This window comes from Glycine max, chromosome 17, assembly GCF_000004515.6.
Source record: "Glycine max cultivar Williams 82 chromosome 17, Glycine_max_v4.0, whole genome shotgun sequence".
Lineage (NCBI taxonomy): Eukaryota > Viridiplantae > Streptophyta > Magnoliopsida > Fabales > Fabaceae > Glycine > Glycine max.
In genome coordinates this window covers 11,913,441-11,937,391 of record NC_038253.2, presented here as the reverse complement: position 1 = coordinate 11,937,391, position 23,951 = coordinate 11,913,441, and the positions used below count along the sequence as shown (strand labels likewise).

The following is a 23,951-nucleotide window of genomic DNA, read 5'->3' as shown; positions in this document are numbered from 1 at the left end:
GAGGGAAAACTTTTTCGTTTACTTAAAAATTTATATTGGAAACTTTGTTAATTTATTTATATTATTGAAAATGATACAATACCAATTTATTTTTTCACATGATGAAAGTTATTTATTAGTAAGAAATAATATAATACAAAAAAAAATTAACCTAATTTATCTTCCCATTGCCTATGTGTGCAATGCCGTGTGCGTGTATGTACAATTTTGTGTATGCATCTATTTCTATAAATGCTTGTGATGTGCACGAGATTTTGTGCATATATGCATTATGTACTTGCTTGTGATTCTGCTTGTGTGTATGTCACTTGCACGTGTGTCTTTCTGCATGTCAATGTATTAATAGTCACAATAATGTTTAAAACAATTACTTATAGACTTCAAAAAAAATTTCACATGTAACAATTGATAACACTGCAAGAAAAAGTTTTTTTTAACTGTTTAACTCTTATCTAAAATCAATAATATTATAGGATAGAATTGAATGAATTAGTCATTGTATCTATTGAGAGTAAAATAATATAATTTATTGATTATAAAATTTTAATAAATAATTTTGAGATTAAAAAAGCTATAAAGTTAATACATTTATGTAATATCAAGTCTTTTTAAAAAAATTGTGCCTAGGGCCCAAAATTCTTATACACAGCCCTGGTTCTTGGCCAAAGATGAAGCTTGTGGAGTTCTGGTTCAGCTCAATGGTTATAGGCTATGGCTTCGTTTATGGCATTTCAAAGTTAGCCTCTCAAAAATTGAATTGAGAAATAGATTTTTCTTTTTTAAAATTTTATATATGATTTTCTTTTCTTTTCCATTTTTCTCTTAACCACTAATCTCTATCAAAATTATAAAATAAGAAGGTGACCATTAAATGAGAAATGAGACCCATATAAATTTGTAATTTTTTGTGCATTTCAATCAATAACAAAGATGTGTTGTTAGAATTAACTAACTTATGTTATGTTCAACAAGATATTTGAGTTAGTTTGTAACTTCTTTTACTAGGTGAAATGTTCCTTTCACTATTTGGTAAGCAATTTTTTTTAAATATCTTCTTAGTAGCTTTTTTTTGAAACATTCCTTGAAGTAACATTTTTTAAAACACTAGCTTCTAGGTTTTTATATTTTCTTCTTTTTTATCTTTAATGCATTTTTATCAAATTTCGTCTTTACTTTTTAAATAAATCAGGATTTTATTGTTTTTTTTACTTATTCATATGTTTTTCGTCTCTTTTTTTCCTCCAACGTGAAGACCTCCCATTTTGTTTCACAACTTGCACACTAACCCTTTTTCTCCATGTAATAGTATTTTTAATTTTTTTTCACTCCTCGAATAATGCTTGGATAGGTTCTCTTTATAATATTTTGATTGTAAAATTTCCCGGTATGGATGAGTAAAAAAAGGAAAACAATAAAAAGAAACATAGGGGTTGATTACAATTGTGCTTTGATAGGTTTTGTTTAATATTTATCCTTTATTCTTGATTTTTTTTGCAATTATTCAAACTTTCATAAATTAATGGTTTAATTACTTATTTAGTCCCTATAGTTAATAAGTGACTTTTTTAGTCCATGTAGTTTACCATTTAATTCTCGATAGGTCCCTGCCGTTAAATTATTGTTGCCGGTCGTCCTTCCCTGGAGCTCCTTCTCTTCCAAGAGGCACCCGCCTTGCAACGGATACTACACTTCCACCCCCACCCTCACTAGTCACCACTGGCGCCTGCGGCAAAATCGGTGTCACCGTCGACCTCTCTAACACATGCAAAGGTGAGAAATGGAGAGGAAGGTTTTGACGGCACGGTGTACGGTGGAATTTTCCGTTTGAGACATAACACTCAACAATGATGAATCTGAACCTGTGGTTGTTGTTGCCGTTGGAATCAAATAAGGACTCGAGGTTTATACGTGGTTGAGGGGTGGTTGCAACCATTGTTGTCGGCGTTGAAAGAATAGATCTATGATGAAAATGAGATGGAAGGGAGCGGCGACAGGGATGCAAAGAAACAAAACATTTGTCATCATTGTTGAGTGTTATGTCTCAAACAAAAAATCCCGCCATACACCGTACCGTCAAAAACTTCCTCTCCATTTCTCGCCTTTGCATGTGTCGGAGAGGTTGACGGCGACGCCGATTTTGCAGCGGGCGGCGGTGAGGGTGGGGGTGCAAGTGCAGTATCCATTGCAAGGCGGGGGCCTCCCGAAAGAGAGGGAGCTCGGGGAAGGATGATCGGCAACAATAATTTAACGGTGTTAAACAATTTTAGCGGTAGGAACCTATTGGAAATTAAATGATAAACTACAGGAACTAAAAAAATCACTTATTAACTATAGGGACTAAAATTGATAAGTTTAAAAACTATAGAGACTAAATGATTAATTAAACCTAGATTAATTATAGTTGTACTCTTGTATTGTAACGTAATAAGGGTTGCTTTTAGTGAAGGTATTATTTGCTTAGATTTGTTTATTTTCCGTAAGTTATGAGTTTAGTGGTGTAGGGTAATTCATTCTTTTTGCAAGGCATTATTTATGTAATTTGGTTATCATGTCTTATGTCTTATGTCTTGTAATGATAATCCCTTTTGTCTCATAAACAAAATAGGCTTATGTCTTGTAATTTGGTGTACTATGTTTTGGATAATTTTTATATTATATTCTTAATTTAATGATTATACTATTTATTTTTATTATTTAGCATTATAAATCAAGACATTTTTAATGATGAATGACCTGTTTATTTTTGTATGTTATTATTTTTTATATTTGTTTATGTTACAATATTTATTTTAATCCATATACCACTTATAATATTTAATTTATTATTTCAACATTATATTTGTCTATTATTTTTTGAATAATTTTATATTAGATAATTTATTTTAACTATTATACTAATTAACATTATAAAAGTATAATGTCTACTTAAGTGTATTTTCTTATATTATTTTAAACATGATTAAAAATATTTTAAGAAATAATATAAGATTAACAATATAATACTTAACATGGAAAAAAATGTAACATAAAATAGTAGAATATAAATATGTTTATTTTTGTCATTTTTTACTTTTCAATTATTCTAACAATTAGTTTTATCGAACACTTCTAATTTAATAAATTAGTTTTTCAACTTTCAGTTAACTCTTCAGCTTCTAACTAGCTCTCGAGCTTCCAGTTAGCTTCAGCTAGCTTTGTCGAACATAATCTCTAACTTTTTTATATATTTTTTACACATTTATTCTCGGTATATTTATTTATTTTTCTTGTTACCTTTTTAAAATAAATTATGATATTATTATTTTTATGTCATTTTATATTTTTCAACTACTTCAACAACTAATTTTATCGAACGTTTTAATTAATAAGCTTAGCTTTTTAGGTATTAGTTAGCTTTCCAACTTTCAATTAGTTTTGCCAAACATAGCCTTAATATTAATGGTATAGTATCTTATTCTAAATTTTTTTGTAATCATATTATTGATACAGAATATCTACTCTCAATCATGTTTTTCCATCTACAAGACTCGAACCCGAAACTTTGTTTAAGGGGATCAAGTCCAATACAACTTGAACTAATGACTCGTTAGTATCTTATTTTAATTTATTTATGTGTCTTATTAATCAGTGTCCTTAGAATATTATTTGAAGAACTAAAAGAAGAAAATGTTGATTGTGGAAATTATAGAAAAGAATAAAAAATATTATGCACAACACAATTTTACACACCCCAATAAAAATCTTCCTCTTTTTTAATTCTTCAATTAATATCTTAAGAACATTAATTAGCACTTAACATTTGTCTTTGTTTATTTGACTCATACTTCCTATTACATTGGGTGAGAACTTATCTTTCCTTTTTTCCTACACACCAGTTTTGTATGGAAAGACTTTGGATTTCATTCAAAATAGAGATTATCTACATCCAAAAGGAGGAGGCCATTCACTAGTCCTAAAATTCCACCTAAACTCAAAAGTCACATTGACTAAACTATAAGTTATTTAGTTCTCCTATCTTTTTACAAACAATAACTTAAACCGAAGAATCCCTTTACTAAGGCATTTACAATCCTCAACAATGTCCTCAAAATAGGACATTCCTTTGAAGGGCCCTTAGTTCTCCATGACAAAAGATTGAAAGTAAAAATGTCTTGCAATATGAAGGGCTCACCTCATTGATCAAGCTTCTACAAATTTTGGACAGACCCTTTGAGCTGCCATTTTTGTAGCATCAACCAAGCAAATCCCAAATTAGTCTATGCAAACCAAATTGATACATGTATTAGCTCTCACAACAATATCAAAGTTTATTTTAATAGCTTTAGTTTTTGAGGGTAAGACCCATGACACCCGGTGAGGAGCTTGGGTACTAACTAGGAAAGATTTATTTAGACAGATGACTCAAAAGAAATATTTTATCACAAGAGATATGGTATCTTAATTTAGTGAGATAATTTAGTGAGATGATACATAATTATTTGTTTAATTTATGTTATATTTAACTTTAATCTCTTAAAGTTAAGATTTTAATTTCATAAAATGAATTAAATGATAGATTTTATAAAAGTGAAAACTAAATATTTTTTTTATAATAAATATAAAAACCAAAATTAAAAATTTTAAAAAATAAAACGACTAACATTACATTTCAGCTTATTTAAAACTCAAATAAATTTTCATTTGAAGCAACTGTTCCAATAGTAAAAAAGAATGAAATGAAAACGTTGGTTTTAAGGAACAAATTACTTTCATTTCAAACCAAAAAGAAAGATGATATTTATTTTAGAAAAGAGATAAAATTAATTTTAGATGGATCTCACATTATATTTTTTTTTTTAATTTTATAAAATTTTAATTTATAAAAAATGTATTTAATAGGATAGATTAAAGAGTATTAGCACTCCTGAAGGAAACATTTCATCTCTATCCTATTTGACTTCCTCTCACTCCATTTCTTCCTAAAATCACCCCATCAAAACAAATCATCGGCATTTCAAGGTGATACTACGTGAAAGCAAACTAGCTCTAGCAGGGTGATATTGGCTCCATTAAACACCAAAGTTGCAAAGAGTAAGAGACAGTGATTTTCTTCTTCTTGTCTGAAGAAGTCGATCATCTCCCACCGAAGAAACAGAGCAGAACTGAACTACCATTCACCAAAAAGAAAAAAAAATGTGCGCTTTGAGAGTGTTGACTCGGTCCGTGTGCAGCAGCAGCAGCTCCTACGTCAAAACTTCCAAACCCTATCTCACTCTCATTCTCATCACACATCATCAGTATCACTATCAGCACCAGACCCATAGAACTCTTATTCTTGACTCTTCCGCTTCTGAATTCGTCAAGCTTCACAAACTCAATGGCCCTGATTCTGGTAATTTTTTATTTATTTTTTCACTCCATTCATCATCGCTATGATTGATTAACTCATTTTATTCGAGATTTGATTTCGTTTATTTTAACAGGGATCGTTGAAATTAGCTTGGACAGGCCTGAATCCAAAAATGCTATAGGGAAAGAGATGCTGCGAGGCCTAAACCAAGCGTTTGAGTTGATTAATCAGAAATCTTACGCTAATGTTGCTATGATCAGCAGTTCAGTTCCTGGGGTATTTTGTGCTGGGGCTGATTTAAAGGTTAATTGTTAAATTTCGTATTTTTTATTTAATCTTTAAGGAAAAGGGGTCGGGTGTTTAGTATATTTTGTTCTATGGTGACTGTGATCATAAACCAAACATTTTAAAAGCATGATAGTTGGACATAATTTGATGCATTTTCTAATGGGTTCTTGCTTTTTTGGTAAGCTAGTGTGGATTTAATTTTACTTGTTATGCTCTTGAAGCAAAGTCGTCATCCCTGCTTTTAAAGGTTATGTGTTTATTGGATTGCAGGAGCGCAGGGCCATGAGTCAGTCAGAGGCTAAGATTTTTGTGAAATCTCTTCGCTCCACATTCTCATTTCTAGAGGTTGTTAGTTCACACCATTCATGACACTTGTGTATTTATTGGATTACATATTAGTATTTTGTGTTTATTGGATTACATTCATATATTTGTGTACTTATCAACATAAGGTTATGAAGTTATGACTTATGATAGATGAAGCATCATATGAAATAGGTTTTGGTGTTTTGTTCTATTCTGTTTCACATTCTTTTCTGGTGCTGCTGCTTTCTTATTGTTGTTATTATTTGGGACTGGGGGGCAGGGGGTATTTAGCTCATGATCTGACCTAACTTTTTTGTTGCTTCCATGTGGTAGTAAGAAATATTGGTGATGGAAAATCTCTAAGTGGACTCTTTCATGTTCTTTGCTCTGGCTGTACAGCATGTACTTCATGCTTGTCACAGCATCTCTATTTTCCCATTCTATTGCCTACTGCTCCTTGAAACTATTATACTGTTTGTTTCTTTATTCAGGATGTTCGTGTTCCAACTATTGCTGTTATTGAAGGAGTAGCTCTTGGTGGTGGACTTGAAATGGCTCTTGCATGTGATATTCGAATTTGCGGTAGTTAAATATGAAGTATTTTTGTAAATTGGATTCTAATTGTTTGTAGGATTGTTTGAACGCTTCTGTGCGATGAAAGTATTAGACTTTTTCTCTACTTGTTTCTTCTTTCATGGAATAGGAGAAAATGCTCTGATGGGTTTGCCAGAGACAGGACTTGCAATAATCCCTGGGTATGCTGCACACTAATTTTGTTTAGCATATTGTATCTTTAATGCTGTCTATTTCAGCCATGGATCTCTTCAGGTCTTCTATTGAATAATAAAAAAAGATTAAATTTCAAGATAGGTTGTGAAGAATATATCTAAAATATGTAGACAAATATAAATTTGATAGAACTGGTTCAGGGGGGTCTCCTATGAAAATCTAAGGGTGGAGTTGAATTGTTGTTTAATTTTATGAACATGTGCAATGAGGTCAGCCCGATATTCTTGTTATTGTTAATACAGGGCAGGTGGAACTCAGCGACTGCCTAGATTGGTTGGAAAAGCAATAGCAAAGGATATTATATTTACTGGTCGAAAGATTGATGGCAAAGAGGCACTGTCCTTGGGTATGCTGATTAGTCACTTAGATCACTTTTTTTCTCTAATTAGTAAAAACATCATCAGGTGCTGAGATGTACAGGAGGAGCATCTTGAGAACGCATGATGTATGCTCGTTGTTCCTGTGAACTCATAATTTCACTTGAAAAAAATATTCAAGACTTTATAAAGTTATAGTGTGTCTATCAAACTTCATTTGTTTTGGGAGTTCATTGCCAACTCTATGGTGGTATCTCCTGTTGAACTTCAGGAAAGCAAAGATAAACTTTACCACTGTTGTGCAACTTTCAATACAATAACAAATATGATTTTTTTGCCAGAAAAAAAAAAACTAATTTCTTGCTGTTTCTTTTCACATAATCTCTTTTTTTCTTCCTTAACAAATAATATATGGATTGGCTGCCTAAAAATTCATTGATACAGGTCTAGTCAATTACTGTGTTCCTGCTGGTGAAGCTTATTCAAAAGCACTTGCAATTGCTCATGATATCAATCAGAAGGTATCTCCCTGGGTTATATCATTCTGAAACTGATACACTGTGGTTTATGACTATAAGAAACGCCGGAATTGGGCCTTTTGTGCCATTGAATGTCCATGTATAAATGGCAGCAACCAATATTTTTAAATTGAGTTTTCACTTTGTTCATTTGAAGAAGTTGATCTATTAAGAAAATGAAAAAGATAGCTTATGTTATAAGTACATTACTAAAAACTTTACTTCCTGTGCGAAGACCCACAAATGATTCAGTTGGTGCATTTGATCCCTATGATCCATCTAATTTTGCAAATCAAGAGAACATTTTGGTTATTTGTCCAAAAAAACTTATGATTAGAAATTTAGAATGTATTTTGGAAGAAATATTTATTGAACAATATTTTGTATTTGAGAATGTTAGCCTAAAATTTATGTCAAATGGAGTTTCTTGGATACTGTAAAGTGAAATTACATTTAGGTGTGAATTTTCCAAATAAAATAACCCTCCTCTATATTGAAAACATGATTTTTTTTTTTATAAAGCTAGCTGTCACTATTGTTCTTCCATGTTATTCAGTTACACTAAACTTGTAACAGGGTCCTGTAGCTTTAAGAATGGCTAAAAGAGCTATTAATGAGGGAGTTGAGACTGATCTAACATCAGCTTTGGAATTGGAAGAAGATTGCTATGATCAGGTCTTGAATACTAAAGATCGATTAGAAGGCTTGGCTGCGTTTGCTGAGAAGCGGAAACCGAGCTATACTGGTGAGTAAAGGAGTGGTCTTTTGCACTTCCAGATTGGGTCTCTATGTTGCTAGAGCGGAAGTCTATCATGTAGATTAGAGTCATCTGAGCCTGGAGTCAACTTCCCAGATGAGGAATTTTCACTACAATTTGCCGGGGACAATCTCTACCCCTTTGAGTTCAGTCATTTCTGAAGCTGAAAAGTGTCTCCAAAATCATGCACCTTGAGACACTGGCTTTGAGCTTTTTTTCATCATTTATATTATTGTTGTAAAGATTCAACATTTTCTTTTGATGTTTTCCGGCAATAAATTAATCTGTTTGGGAACTTGGAGTATAAACTTGTGGTGATTCAATGTAAAGAATAAAAGTCCCCTTGGATAATCAAGCAACCCTTAAGAACCTGTATATTACTGTTCAATAGTTGATGGTTGATAAAGCTATCAACTTGTAGCTTGTCTGGAAAAGCATTGGGCAACTTCAGTATCACATTTGAGGGAAATACAATGTGACTCTGTTTTGAGGGAGGCTGATGATGTTTAGTTGTTTCAAACAACAATTGCTTTTGCTCCCAAGATTATGGCTGAAATTAATTTTTGTTCGAAACAACTAAACATAAACTTGTAGCTTGTCTGGAAAGGCATTATACAACCCGTTTGTATTTTTGGCTAGACAGGCATTAGGCAGCAATATGCCAATTAATTTGTATTATGAGGTTGACATTATTTTATATTTTTATTTTGTATTTGAATGGTTGAGTTCAGTGAAAATAGTAATTTTAGGGTGAAGAAATTTTAAGAAGTTTTATCAACCAGGTTAGAAAAAAAAAATTTACGATTAATTAAAATATTAATATAACTAGGTCTTTGGGCCTTTATTATAGTTAACATTTAAATTTTACTATTAATTTGAAATTGCTTTCATTTTTCATTTAAATTTTTGCAAAAAATATCAAGAACAAACATGATGGCCCAAAAAAGCTAGAAAAAGGAAAGAGAAGCTGATGTTCGCTTTCTCAACCAGACGGAACTATGAATCTATGACTACTAGGTCCATATTGTGTGTCCATACAGTTATTATTAAATGGGTTAGTTAAGTTTTTAGTCTTGAAATTATGGGAGGTTTGAATTTGTTTTGTCTCTAAACTATTCTTTAAGAAAAATTCATCCCTAAAGAATTTTTTGTTATTATAAATAGTCATAATTGTTAATAATCTCTGTTAAGTGTTGAGTTGTTTACTTTAATGGTCATGAATATCACCATAAATTATAAATGAAGAGGATGAATTAATGCTCCACAGGCAGATCTTCTCATGAGTGGTTGTTGTATGTTCATGGATACTTGAAGCGTTAGGATTCAACAATAACTCTTTTCTTTCTCTTTTGCATTTTAATAATATAATATTTTGATTATTTATCTTAATATAATAAAACTTGTGTGACATAAACATGACATTTAATCTGTCTTGTTTTATGACTTAAAAGAAGACATTAAAGACATGAACTATTTATAATAATGAAAAATTATTTAGGAATCAAATTTTAAAAAAATAATTTAGGGACTAAAAATTCAAAAATCCATAGTTTGAGGATTAAAAAGTTAATTAATCTTTATTAAATACAAGATAGGTGGTGCAAATGGAGGTGTAAATATCATAGACCTATAGGCTTTGTAAAGGTCCAGTAAGGCCCACGCAATTCAGCTATATATAGTGACTTCATTTCACTGCCGTGCCATCTTAGATTTGACTCTTGGTTGAGAGTGAGTTTGGAACTTGAAAGAAACTAGAATGGCCACTTTAGACGAACGCCCTTCTGCGAAAAGGTGGCTTCCTCTCGAAGCTAACCCTGACGTCATGAACCAGGTATTCGTTCTCCTCTTTCTTCATCATACACCAAACAAAATTGTTTCAATGTTGATGATCGTGTATCGATTCAACACATACTCGTATAATAATATTAACAAATTCTGCAAAAGAATTTTCTCTCACTTTCATTCTGGATTTACAATTTTTTTCTTTTATTTTATTTGGTTGCATGCAATGAATAATTTCTAAGTGTTTTCGGTGAATTGCAGTTCCTTTGGGGTCTTGGCCTTCCAGTGGATGAGGCAGAGTGCGGTGATGTGTTTGGCTTAGATGAAGAGCTTCTGGAAATGGTTCCCAAGCCAGTTCTCGCCGTGCTTTTTCTTTATCCAATTACCGCGAAGGTTAGTTTTTCACGAAACATGTGAGTTTTTTTTTTAATTTTTATTTATTTTTACTGTCATGTCATATTCATATATGTTGCTTCTGATTTTGTGAAAGTTTCATTATCTCTTAACAGTCTGAAGAAGAAAGGTTGCAACAGGAAAACGTAAAAAAGGTGAGTGGATATATCTATTTATGGAATCTTTTAATTTATCTGTGACTATTCGTTTTCCCTGATTCAAAGAATTGTGCATTCTGTTTGACTGTAGTGTACTGATATTATTAATTTTTTTTATCGCCAAATGTTAATTTCGTTAGAATGTTAGTTTTTGTTAGTGGAGAGGATCGAACCATGAGCTTTCCCCTCTTCCCTTCTCTCTTAACCATCTAACCCGCCATATATCTCCTATATTAATATAATTAATTATTAATTATTAATTATAGGACCGTTTTACAAGCTTAATTGACACTTTTATTAGACAATGTCCAATAAATCTGAATTTTTGGTAAGCATATATCTTTTAATTGATTATTTAACTGCATGCATTGAGTAGGAATTTTTGTTGTTGTTCTGGTGTAGGATTATAGCAGTAAAGTATATTTCATGAAGCAAACCGTGGGTAATGCTTGTGGTACAATAGGGCTGCTTCATGCACTTGGGAACATAACCTCTGAAGTCAAGCTTGGTAGGTTTTCAACAATTCAATTCACACGGCCTCAGTTAAAGTTTTTAGTGTATCAACCATTAAATTTCATTCAGTTTGTGTTGCTTTTGTTGTTACCAGTTGAGGGTTCATTCTTTGATAAGTTCTTTAAATCTACTGCAAGCATGGATCCATTGCAGGTTATTTATTTCTTCCTACCCAAGCCTCCTCTATTTCTTTCTCATATTTCATAAATGCAAGCAACTGACACTATTGGTCAGCTAAATATAATGCTCATTTGGCATTTTCTAACTTTTGTATCTTGCAGCGGGCTGTATTTCTTGAGAATGACAGAGAGATGGAAGTTGCTCATTCAGTAGCCGCCACTGCTGGTGATACAGTGGTACTTTTATTTATTAAATTTAAAGCAACAGTAAATTGGGGGAGGCATTATGATGTGATGTATTGGTGAAACAGATAACGGATGTAGTGATGAAAGGTTTAGTTTGGCTTTCTTATCTTGAAAATCTGGTTAGTTGTTTGTTGTTATCATTATTCTTTGGATATGATAAACTGATACTTAAGCAGGGTCTTTTATATAAAATCGTTTTTATTTGTAGGTTCTTTTATGATGAGTAATCCTGGGATTTAGATTTGGCCTTTTTTACTAGAGATTTGACCCAATGTTCAAATTTAAGTTGTTACACAACTGAGTTTTACAAAGAAGTTTCTTTGCAAACATATCACAAACAAATGACCATTTAACTTCGCAGGAGATATAAAATTATGCAAAGATACCAACCCATTGGTGTCAAACCCTGCTTCCTACTTGGATTTTTCTTCATTGAAGTTGCATGATTTACAGACAGGAATTTACTTTTATGAGCCAAAGTAGGAGTACCTGCAATTCTAAAATTTTCAAAGTGAATTACATAAGTTGGTAGTAATATAGCAAATCCAGTCCATAATGTGGCAAAACTTGGATAGTATTGTAAACATAGATAACAATCCCCTACCCCTACCCCTACAACAACGAAATTGTTTCCTTTTTTCCTTACAATTTTTTTAAAAAATATGTATAATGCAGGCATCAGATAATGTGGACACTCATTTCATCTGCTTTGCTTGTGTGGATGGTAATTTCTTCATATAACTGATTACTTTTTTTGATTGTGCGGTGTTTGTAAAAAGAGAAAAACAATATACCAAGATGTAATTGTGTCAACGACCACAATATAGTAAGCAGCCTAAATATCTAAATCATAAACCACCTATATAAAAAGGATAAAACTAAACTATCCGGGATCATATTCATGTCTAGATTAATTTGTTGTTCTTCTACTTTTGCACTTGCCTAAATTTTATCTAATTAATTTCTCTGCAATTGTATAATATGCAGGTGAACTGTATGAGCTTGATGGAAGAAAGTCAGGACCAATATCTCATGGTCCATCCTCACCAAGTACTTTGTTGAGGGTAAATATCTTTACATGTTAAGGCTATAGTTGTAGTGTTCCTTAAATACATGCATTTAGCAAAAAGGATCTGATATGGTTTGCAAATGCAAGTAGTTCTGTTGTCACTTTTGAATTTAAATGATGGATGAAGAAACAATGACCACAATTGTGTAGGTAAGCGGTTCTGGCATTGGAGCACCCATCTTTCAGAAAAAAAATTACAGATAGTTAATGCTTTAAATTTTGAGTTTGTAAAGTTAGTGAAAAAGAGGCTTTAGAAAGAAATCTTACTTATTGCTTTTCTGAGAATACAGAATTTACACAAAATAGGCTAAAGCTACCCTAATCATAGAAGGTAAAACAAAAGAGCTAGGAATTTACTCCTAACCTACAGTACCTATCAATCCGGATACAATCAACAGATTACAATAACTATACAACATTTACTTACAGCTACTTGCATTAAGTGCTACCTCCTACAATGACCAAGATCCTCTCCAACACTCCCCCTCGACCCGGTTGTTAGCCCAAAAGAATTGGGCAGGTTTGTTGTGCCTGAACATAGTGGGCTTATGGATGTGGGAGCAATATGACTAAGGGGCTGAGAGAGTATGAGAGAAGAAAGAAAAAAGGGGATGCTGTGTAGAGGGAAATTAGTTATAGGGCCCTCATGTCATGAGTGGGGGAGAAGGAGGTGTTTTTAGGAAGGTGGAATGAGGTTGTGAGGGGGCAGTTATTTTGGCAGACTTGCTGGTAGCTATTGAGGGTTTTCTCTTTCTTTGTGAGGTCCTGGAATTGTATTTTCATCACCCTGCAGTTGTAGAGGTGGTTCAGTGTTGATCAATACCAGTGACATGTTCTCCATATTTTTGTATTGCACTTCTATTTTTTCCGATTATCTAACATTTTGGTTCCATTGCCGGGAAACAAACCTGGGTCTCCTGGGTGAAATAAGAATATTAATCATTTCTAGCTCGCCAAATAAGAATTCAAACACAGGTGTTGTCTATGATATGGTGAATAAGTCCGCATTATGGTGTCCTGTGGGAATGTAGAAGATATTGATAACCCCTGAAATAATTTCATTTTTGATAAAATTTCAATCAATTTTGACATGTTTTGTTGGGTCATGCTGGACAGGATTGTGAACTATGCTTGTTGCTGATTCAGTGTCACTACATAGCTCCAATAGGACCTTCTCTAGAGAATTTTAGGACTTTTGGAGTCAATCCAATTTCATTGACATAATCCTTTTAAGATTTCCATGAAGTCAGCTTCAATGCTCCTCCTTGCCTCAATTGATTGTATTTTTCTTCTCCATGTAACAAGGTTTCCCCATACCCAATTGTGGACTTACTAACTTTAGTTGATCTAGCCCAAGTAGAATTTGCAAACCCTTCAATGTCTCTTGTCCTGCATTTCTTGATGTCTAGTATATCAAATTCCCTGCCAACCTTCGGCCCTATCCCCTGTCTAATAGAAATTCATTGTTGTTGGATTTTTGCTTCCAATTTCTCTCTACTCTCTAAATGTGAGTGTGACCAAGAGTTTATCAAACCTGGATTGAGATTATGAATAAAGCATTTAGGACCAAAGACTTAAGGAGGAAAGAGGTTGAGTGATCTGTAAGGAAATAAAACAGAGTGAGGCATTTGTTGTGAATAACAGAAGAAAGCATCTGGTTGAAAAGATAACAAGTAGTAGGCACAACACATCACCCCAAAATGGTGAAGAACTTCAGGTTGGTGTTGTAGTAATAGTTGTCTGATTCGTTCTCTTAACTATGCAAGTTCCTTCTCTAATTCATTGCTCTGATACCATGTTGTGAGAGGAGAGAAACGAGGCATATGATGGAATCCATGTGTTTGAAATACCCAGAAAAGACTTATATATGCTGAGAGTAATGAAAATAAAGATTTACAATTATCCTAAATACCATAGTTACATAATAATGTACATCATGTAATTAGCCCATAATCATCTTATTTACATTCTTTCTATCAGAGCAAGATCTCCAGATAAAAGGAAAAGCCATTGGCAGACAGGAGTACACACTAGGTCTCCAAAGGAGAGACCAAGTCAAATAGAGGAATTTGATGGGGATCACAACTAGGGTAGATCTACTAGGATTTGAAAGTCAAATCCATAATATTCTAATGTAGCATTGTTAAAGATAATAATGTGAAAAGGCCAAGTACATATGAAGAAGCAACATTGTCAAAGGAGTGGATAGATAAAACAGAAGATGAGATTGATGCATTAAAATAGAATTAACCTGGGAAATAGGGCCTTGATCTAAAGGAGTGCAGCCCATTTCTTGTAAATGGGTATACAAGGTGAAGAGTTGTCCAAATGGATCAGTAGAGAGATACAAGGCCCATTTAGTGGCATGAGGATTTTCATAATACAAGTGGGACTATGACAAGAAATGTAGTTCAATGGCTAAAATAATTAGTGTGTGTTATTATCACACAATTAATAAGTCTTGGAGGCTTTGGCTTATGCAAGAATTTATTTCTTAATAGTGGGCTAGATTAGGAAATATACATGGAACAAAGGGGGGGGGGGGGGGGGTGTTATACTGAGAGCAAGGTTCACTTATGTATACAAGTTCAAGAAAGCACCATATAGATTAAAGCAAGCATCAAGAGCATGGCATGGAAAAATTAAACTTGTATTACAATGTGACTATTCAATTGCATGACTCAAGCTTGTTTATGAGAGCACGGGATAATAAGATAAGTTTTAGTGTATGTGAATGGTATCATTATCACTATAGATGACTAAGAGGAAGTCCTTCAAATAAAAGGTGATTTATTTGTACTCTTCTAATGTAGGAGTTTGGAGATTTAGAAGCACTTTCTAGGACTAGAGGTTCAAAGAACCATTGACATGTTATTTATTTGCTAGCTAGTAGATTTAGAAGCGCTTTCTAGGACTTAAGGTTCAAAGAACCATTGACATGCTATTTGTTTGCTAGTAGAAATGATCCCTAGACCTATTAGAGAAATATGCTGTATTGGATTGCAAGCCAATCTTGTCATTGATAGAGGTTGATGCTTGACTATGCTCAGCAAAAGGAAAAGTTTTGGAGGATGTTATGATGTACCTACAAAGAATTAGTGGGTAGTTTAATCTACCTTACGTTGATACAACATAGTACATTGGATATTGAGGTGTGTCAAGACTCAAGAGTACTTTTAATTATTATATTGTATTATACAAGAAATGTGCAAAATATAAGGTCGTAGGATATTGCAATGCTAATTACACTGGTGACCAGGATAATTGTTGATCAATGATGGGATATATGTTTAACTTGGAATTAGGAGTAAGAAAAATGCTAGCTACACACTCTCTAATGCACCATCTTGAACACACTTTCTATTATTGGCTAGAGTTTATTAGAAATCCCAAAAATGTGTAGGCCTCTGTCCTTATTTAATGATTCTTTAGCGTAATTAGCATTGCAATATCCTAAGACCTTGTAGTTTGCACATTTCTTGTATAATACTCCCTCCATCCCATTATAATTGTCATGTAAGAAAAAAAAATTGTCTCAAAATAATTGTCATTTTAGCTTTACAATGTAACATTAATTACTTTTTTTCACTTATATCACTTATTATATTAATGGTGGACAACAAAATCTATAAATAAATTAATGATGATATAAGGTTAATTCTGTAAAATTAGTACTCTCTTTCATCTATCTATTTATTTATTTTTATTTGTGTGAAATAACCTAGGGAGACTATTATTTTGGAATAGAGGGAGTATATAATAATTAAAGGTACTCTTGACACACCTTAATATCCAATGTACTATGTTGAATCAACACACTCATGATTTTATAATTTCCAATAAATTTTAACTAATAGTAGATGAGGTTTTATTAGGACTCCTCTTAGGAGTAATATCTTGGTGTAGTAAGGTACAACCCACTGTATCTCTGTCAAGTACAGAAGTGAAGAATGAAGCAGGCAATTATGGCTCAAGAGTGTATGTGGCCTATGCAATCACTACAAGATCTACATCAATTGACTGACTGTGGGATGGAGTTATATTACAATAATTAGTTGACAATTTGTTTAGTAGAGAATCTGGTGTTTCATGCCATGACAAAGCAGGTAGAGCTGATTATCATTTTATCAAGAAAAGTTGATGTGGGTGTTAGAAAGTAAGTTATGAGCCTAATTCAATCCTACATGTCCTCCTTTTGCCCACGACTACCTGTCATGTGGGAATTTCAATTCACCCCTCTATCTAGGAGTGACCACAATTTAGGTGACTTTTCTAACACCCTTCCTCATGCTCAAGACTATCTGCATGTAGCATGACAAACACGGGAGGCTTATTAATGGATCTAGGATAAACTTTGATAATACCTTGTCAGAAAGTTAGTTATGAGCTCAACTCAATCCTACAAAATCGATTTGTAAGATGAGGATTGATTCCCACTTATGTAGTCTATCTCGACACTATCTTTAGTCACTTATATAGTCTGTTAAGAATGTCAATTTATTCCTCCTCTTACTAGCATAAATCTGGAGTGTATTAGATGCTATAACTGTCACCATATTTCTCCAAGCATCGGGATATATTTTATCACCACCATTAGTAACTAGTGAATGGAGTTTCTGCCTATTTATACTGGCATACGCCCCTATGAATATAGGATTTGGGTGCTGTTCATTTGTGTGCGTGAGAGGGTTTGTGAGATAGCAGTGCTTGCTTAGGGTGCGTGGCACCCATTATACGCATAAGCGCCCCACACTGTATCGCACTTCTCAATTGTATTACGTTCTATTTCTAAATTGAAGTTTGGTTTCAACTTTCAAGTAAATTTACTTGCCCATCACTTCAAATTCAACACAAACGCCCTTGTTTCTGCCAACAGGCACCCTACTTTTTGGCACTATAGTTCATCGCCTTCACTGGCTTGTATATGCCTTTTTCTTTCATTTTCAACCCTTGTCTTGGTTATTTGATCATGTCTGAAGTTGCTGGGTTTACTATCTCTTTCACTTTGCATGTTTCTTTCATTACATTGCTATTTTTAATTGTTTATATCTTAATTTACAACAGGATGCAGCTAAAGTCATCCAGAGCATGATTCAGAAAAATCCAGGTTCTCTCAACTTCAATGTCATTGCAATATCAAAGAAATCCAAGGATGGACATTAAGGCAGTCTATTTGGGTGAAGTAATTCTTGAAGTTATCTGCAGTATAATCCCCAGTCATCCATGCAGCTTTATTCACTTTCCCTGTATGTTTGTATGCTCGGATTTTTATTTTCAGTCAGTGGCATATCAGGTTGAGCATTTTTCGTTTCAAATAGATGCAGTGCGAGTAACTTTGAGCTAAAAGAACAAACTGAGCTAAAAGTTGGGTTAACTGGCGTTTTGATTTTAATTTTTTTTAATAAAAAATAATTCAAGCAAGCATAACCGTGCGATAAATGTTGAGAGCAAAATTTATTATAGTATGGTAAAACAGGTTGATGTTCTGACCCATAAAAGATGGTTCGGTCAACCTGCCTCACTTTAGATGGTTTGAAAACAATAACCATCTAACCCGTCTGCGTTGGAGGTGGGTTGATTTGTTTAAAAGATTAAGGGAAAAAAGAAGAAAGGTAAACAAAAAGAACATCCCCTCTCCTTTTCTAGCTTCACTTAGGGTAATTTCTTTGCTGCTTTATTTCCAACAAATAGAAAATAAATAAAGAAAAGGAATCATCCTTATCGAACCTTAACATATTTAATAAAAAAAAATAAAGAAAAACAAATCATCCTTATAGAACCATGACATTATTTTTCAATAATAAATTTGAAAATCATATTTTTATAAAATTTTATAATTTGAACTGTATCATTTTCTCAAAATTTAAGTTATAACATTTTAACACCTGACCTGTTAAAAATTTAAAATTTTAGTTATAACATTTTAACACTTGACCTGTCTGTTCTTCAAACCTACCAGAGTGCAAATCCTCAGTGTTGTCGCCCACTTCAAGGGCCACCCTCTCCATGGGAGAGTCCTTTCCCATTTTAGATGGGTCTTTTATTTTCTTAATGAGTTTTTGTTTTCTTTCCTTTTTTCTTTCTTCACTACTATCGCCCCTCTTCCTCTAGCCACCATTTCCTTTTAGTCGCTTCACTTTTCAGTTTGTTCGTTTCTCAATGGTGCCCCTTAGAGGCTTATACTCATTTCCAACACACTTTAGCTGTTCAAAATAATTTTGTTAGAGCCATCTTTTGCAATAGTATCCAAACTTTTAGAGTTTCATTAGGTAGCACTGCTCTACTCAAATTTCTTGTCTTTAAGTTAGCTCCTTAGCACAACACTAATTTACTCAGATTGGTTGTCGATTATTTTGGATCGTGTTGATTTGACTTGGGTTGTTGCTGAACAAGTGCTAATCCAGAAAGAATAACAAAGGAAAAGAAATTGAAGAAAAGTTAAGAGCTCTGTCATGTTTATTTCTTAGAATTGCTAATATGAGTAGCTATTTAGCTTTTAGCATGTCTGTCTGAATTGTTATTGTTCATTTGCTGTGCATTGTTGGGACGCTATTTGTGTAGTATTCTATGCTTTTGTAAGAATAGTTGGGCATCAATTAATGATATTTTGACCCCAAAAAAGTGTGAAATGACAAAAAGAATGACACTTTTTTCCCTTTAAGAAACAACACACAACAGACGAGTTCTGTTTTATATTTCATGTTAAGAATAATTTTTCTATCTTATTATATTCCTGCAAATACTCTTATTTACTTAAAAATTGCATTTATGACGTGATAAATCCTTTATTTTTTTATGTATTTTATAAAAGCTTTGTAAAAAAAATTTCCTTGATTGGTGTATAAGTTGTATGAAATATTTTATTAAAAAAATAAAGCATAATTTAACGATTTTTTTATATTCTACATGACTTCTTAGTAGTGTTGAATATACAAATTTCAGTTTAAGAATTGATCTTAATAACTCGCAGCTTGTACGGATTTAAAACAAAATCGTCAACTGTACGTTTAAGTGTAGTCTTACGCAAAACTTGGTGTGTGTGTATATATATATTAAAATTAAAATTAAACTTGCGATTAGTTAGTTGATTAAAAACAGTTCGAGTGAGTTGATGTAGACTTTCTAGTACTTGATTTTAATTTTTATAGATAAAAAAATAAAAATAGTCTATGACCTTCCAATGAAAAATGATTTTATATTATCATTTAATCATAATAAAATTATTAACTTTTATATAGTTATCTTAAAAGTTGTATCCAATATGAATTTTAATTAGTTGATAACAATACAAAAATTTGTATACTAATATATTTACTGTTAATAACTACAAGAAAGTTAATAATTTTTACTATTAGTTATCATGAGAAACTTTTGTTTCCATATGTTATTATGTGAAACTTTTATTCTCATTTATTCAAAAATTAATATCTTTAATTTTTTTTTTCTGTTTTCTTGTTTTTGTTTGAAATTAATTACATATACTTTTTAGTTTCCACTAAAGACTATTAGGTTCAAATCAAATAAGACCATTATAAGTGACAAACACAAGATAATCTTGTTTAAATTAAATAAGATCATTATTAATGAAAAAACACTTCCTCTTAATTAGTATAAAGGTATATATATATATATATATATATCCTGTGTAGAAATATTTTCATTTTTAACTAAATATGGGGAACCTTTATTTTTTAGTGTTAAAAGATTCCATATATATTAAGCATCATGGCAAACGAGGTACGTCTTCTTTACACAATAATGGCATAAACCTAGACACATTAGTTAGGAGACGTGGCTTGCATGCTTGATTCCTCAAATCAAGGATATGGGCATATTTCGCAACCGCTCAATATTCTGAGTCTAGAAACTAGACTCTCTGTTATGTCTTGGTCAGACCAGATCAATTTTGTTGGACATGGGTCTGCACCGTTGGATTTGGAAATGATTAATTGATCTCACATTACTTCACATGAGAGGCGGCTACTAGCATGCACAACCCTTTTTTTTTTAAGCAAACCCTTTTTAGTTTTTAAAATACTATTGATAATCCATTCTTAATTATTATTCTTAATACTTTAAAGCTACTCTAACTCTAAGCACTGCTCTCGGATACTCACAGTGTGTGTGTACATGTTAATATGTGCTGGGTGGAAATTATTGAATAGCTTATTGTTGTCTTCAGCTTTCTCTCCTACGACTTTTTTAATATAAGAGAAGTGTTCCTTTGTGCTTTAAGAATCGTTGATAATTCATAGGAGAAAAGTCAAGGTCAAAGTTTGAAAGTCTAAGGTTGAGGATAAGCTGCAACAAGACAATTACTGTGTCGTAGGAGCCCACGTGCGGTGCTTTGGCGGTTGACGCAAACCTCATCTCATGAATAATTCTACTAGTAATTTCGATATGTCACAGTTTTCAAAGAGATACTTTATTCTTTCTAAACAGTGCAATGTGAAGTCACTTATAACTTATTGGTGCCATAGGAATTAAGAAAACAAAAATTGTGATTGAATATTGGTGTTAGTACTGTATGTTTTAACACGTGTCATTTTCACGTGTTTGCGCTAGTAAGTGTTGTTTTCTTAAGTTGTTAGTGAAGCAACATTTTCCATCTCTAACTTTTACTTTTTCATATAGTACATGCTAGCATGCATAAACAAATGTGAAATAACGTTACTGAATACTGAGACCCAAGCATACATGTTTGAATTGAACTCCCAACACCCTCAATTATTTGTTCCAAATTAATGTTTTCTGACGCCAATGAACGTTGAACTTGAACAAAGGAAGAGTTGTTTTACTTTTATGTACTAACTTTTTTGGAAAGTCAAAATAGCATTTGAAGTGTAAAATTTCAAATAAAAAATAAAAAAATATTTTTCTTTATAATTGAATAAAAGGAAAAAAAAATGAAATTTTAAATAGAATAATAAGAATATATTGAAAAAAAAGTTAATTTGTTTTTCTTAAATTATTTCAAATAGTTTATCAAATTAAACTCGTACCCCAAATAAATTTATTTTTATAAAAAACATAAATTAAAAGTTAGTCAAAAAAACTTATAATTCCTTAAAAATCTTACAAAACATCCGCATCATTCATTATATTATTACTGTAAACACATTATTCAACTATATACACGTAATTAATGTAAAACATGCTAAACTAAGTCCAAATTAAACCCGTCTTTCTATATTCATAGAGTATTCTTGAATCTGTTCAATAAAAGAGAATAAGAACAAATTAAAAATTAACTTTCTTAAACCAATCTAATCCCACCCATATGATTTTAATTAGGTTGAGTAATGAGTTTAAGGAAACTTAACCCAAGCTGGCCCGTAAACATCCTCGGTAAAAAAAAAAAAAACAAATGTACTTGCAAATGATTATGAATAAAATTCACTATAAAAATGGATAGTTCAACAAATATCTATGAGTATAATAAATAGATTCATTTATAGCTATTTATTAAAAAAGTGGGGTTAGATAATACCTACAGGTACCCGTCTCGTAATTTAGAATTGCTTAAATATTCTTAATTATATATATATATATATATATATATATATATATATATATATATATATATTATGAATTTTGAGGAAATGTTAAGACATTTTCTTTCTGATACTTTCTTTTCTTTTTGATATTTTTTTTAAAATAACTAATTTTAATAGGTTTTATTTTTCATTAATATAAATCAGGAGAGATAAATATTAATTAAAAAAATAAAATCTACTAAAATTAGTGATATTTAATGAATTTTAATCGGAGGAAGTATATGAAAAAGAGAAAAAAAAAAGTGTCAGAGAGAATATCATAGCATGCATTCTTCGATAACTTATTTTTAGGATAAGTATATTTCAAAATTATTTGTTTTTACCATAAATATATGGTTTTATTTTTTTTAATTTAATTTAATTTATACTTTGATTTAAAATCTATATTTTAAAAAGAACACCAGTCCTATGGTGGTAGCCCCCTTTACTAATAAAGGAAATAGATAAATATTGGTGGATACCCACAAATATTTACAAAATTTATAAATACCAACTTAATGGATATCTTTATGGGTATAATACGGGGTGAACTTTCATCCAACGGAGTGCGTGATCAAGGATTACTAGTTTACTATTTATAGTTGTCTTGTCGTATTTTCATCCAATTCAAAATCATGTAATCATTTTTTATCTATAAAACTCATATTTAAGTATTAAAATATTTACAATGATTAATTCATGTATATTGTTGAATACAACTACAACAACTGTGTAAGCATTCAATATAAGTGTTTATCGTTTTTAAAAAGAAAAATATTTGTCATAATCGTAATAGATCCCATTTCAATCATTCTCAAATTATTGATTGTTTTTAAATATAATTTTTCTTCTCAAATTTCAATCTTTGATTAACTTTCAAAAAATTTCATATTAATTTTTTTGCCTGAAATATTAAATACTTAATATATATTTTTAAATTTAGATTTTTTTTATCCTGAGTTAAATTTATTTATATATTTTTTACTTATTTAAATTAATTACGAATGCATTTTTGTATAAATTCAAATATTTTTAGATACTTTTTAGCTTCTATTCAAAATCATGTGATCGGTCAATTAATTCATAATTGTTTAAAACCGTGATGGCGAGTGTAGGGGTGTATCATGTATGGGGGCTGTGGGGCACCATGTTTCCATTTTAAAAACCAAATAAAACGTTATTTTCTTGTTTTATGTATAATGCAGAGATTAACTATAATTTATTAGTAAAGTATGAACTACATGGTGCCCTATGTTCTTCAAAATATTAAAAGCATTTATAATATTATAACTGAAGAATCTTAATTATTATAAGAATCCTAACTTTAAAAAATAATGTGTATTTTTTTCCTAGGCGTCTTCCTCTCTTTCATTTCTACGAAAAATATAATAATGTCGTGTTACCAATAATTCAACATTGAAACACTTTTTTTGAATATAATATAACTATGGACTCAACTTTTCTTACACAGGAAATCCCACGTTATTACTTGTTTTTCATCTTGTAGCTTACTTTTTGTTGTCCCGTTAATGTTAAAGTAATGCGTATCTAATAAAAGAAAACATATTTGTCCCGTTGAGAAAAACAAAATTGTATTTAAACCATTTGTGTTTTGTCAATTTTAACTTCATCTTACCTTATATATTTTTAAAGAGTTAATAAGCAAATGTTTGTTCTTATCGAGACTGACCTAGCGTTTGTCCTAAAGAATTTCAGCCTTTAAAGATAAGGATGATGATGAAAAGGATTTTATAGTACCCGTTATTATATCTCTGTTTTAAAAAATATTTATATCTGATCTATATTTACGTGGATAACAACTTTAATTCCT

At 31.6% G+C, this 23,951-nt stretch overlaps 2 protein-coding genes across 2 annotated transcripts; both read left to right on the top strand.

Annotated features, from left to right (window-relative positions):
• The first annotated feature begins 4,901 nt into the window (after nt 1–4,901).
• On the top strand, nt 4,902–8,599 carry LOC100306241 (probable enoyl-CoA hydratase 2, mitochondrial). Its single transcript, XM_003549887.4, has 8 exons — nt 4,902–5,371; nt 5,463–5,632; nt 5,888–5,962; nt 6,415–6,505; nt 6,627–6,678; nt 6,955–7,058; nt 7,474–7,550; nt 8,124–8,599. Exons 1-8 carry the CDS (start codon nt 5,173–5,175, stop codon nt 8,298–8,300), a joined length of 945 nt encoding a protein of 314 aa, XP_003549935.1. The 5' UTR covers nt 4,902–5,172; the 3' UTR covers nt 8,301–8,599.
• Nucleotides 8,600–10,006: 1,407 nt separating this feature from the next.
• On the top strand, nt 10,007–17,899 carry LOC100816564 (ubiquitin carboxyl-terminal hydrolase isozyme L3-like). The gene is given in 9 exon segments (NM_001255682.2): nt 10,007–10,135; nt 10,348–10,479; nt 10,596–10,634; nt 11,040–11,145; nt 11,245–11,303; nt 11,432–11,506; nt 12,191–12,239; nt 12,503–12,579; nt 17,649–17,899. Coding segments are annotated over 9 exon segments (711 nt in total). The 5' UTR covers nt 10,007–10,060; the 3' UTR covers nt 17,748–17,899.
• Nucleotides 17,900–23,951: the final 6,052 nt, after the last annotated feature.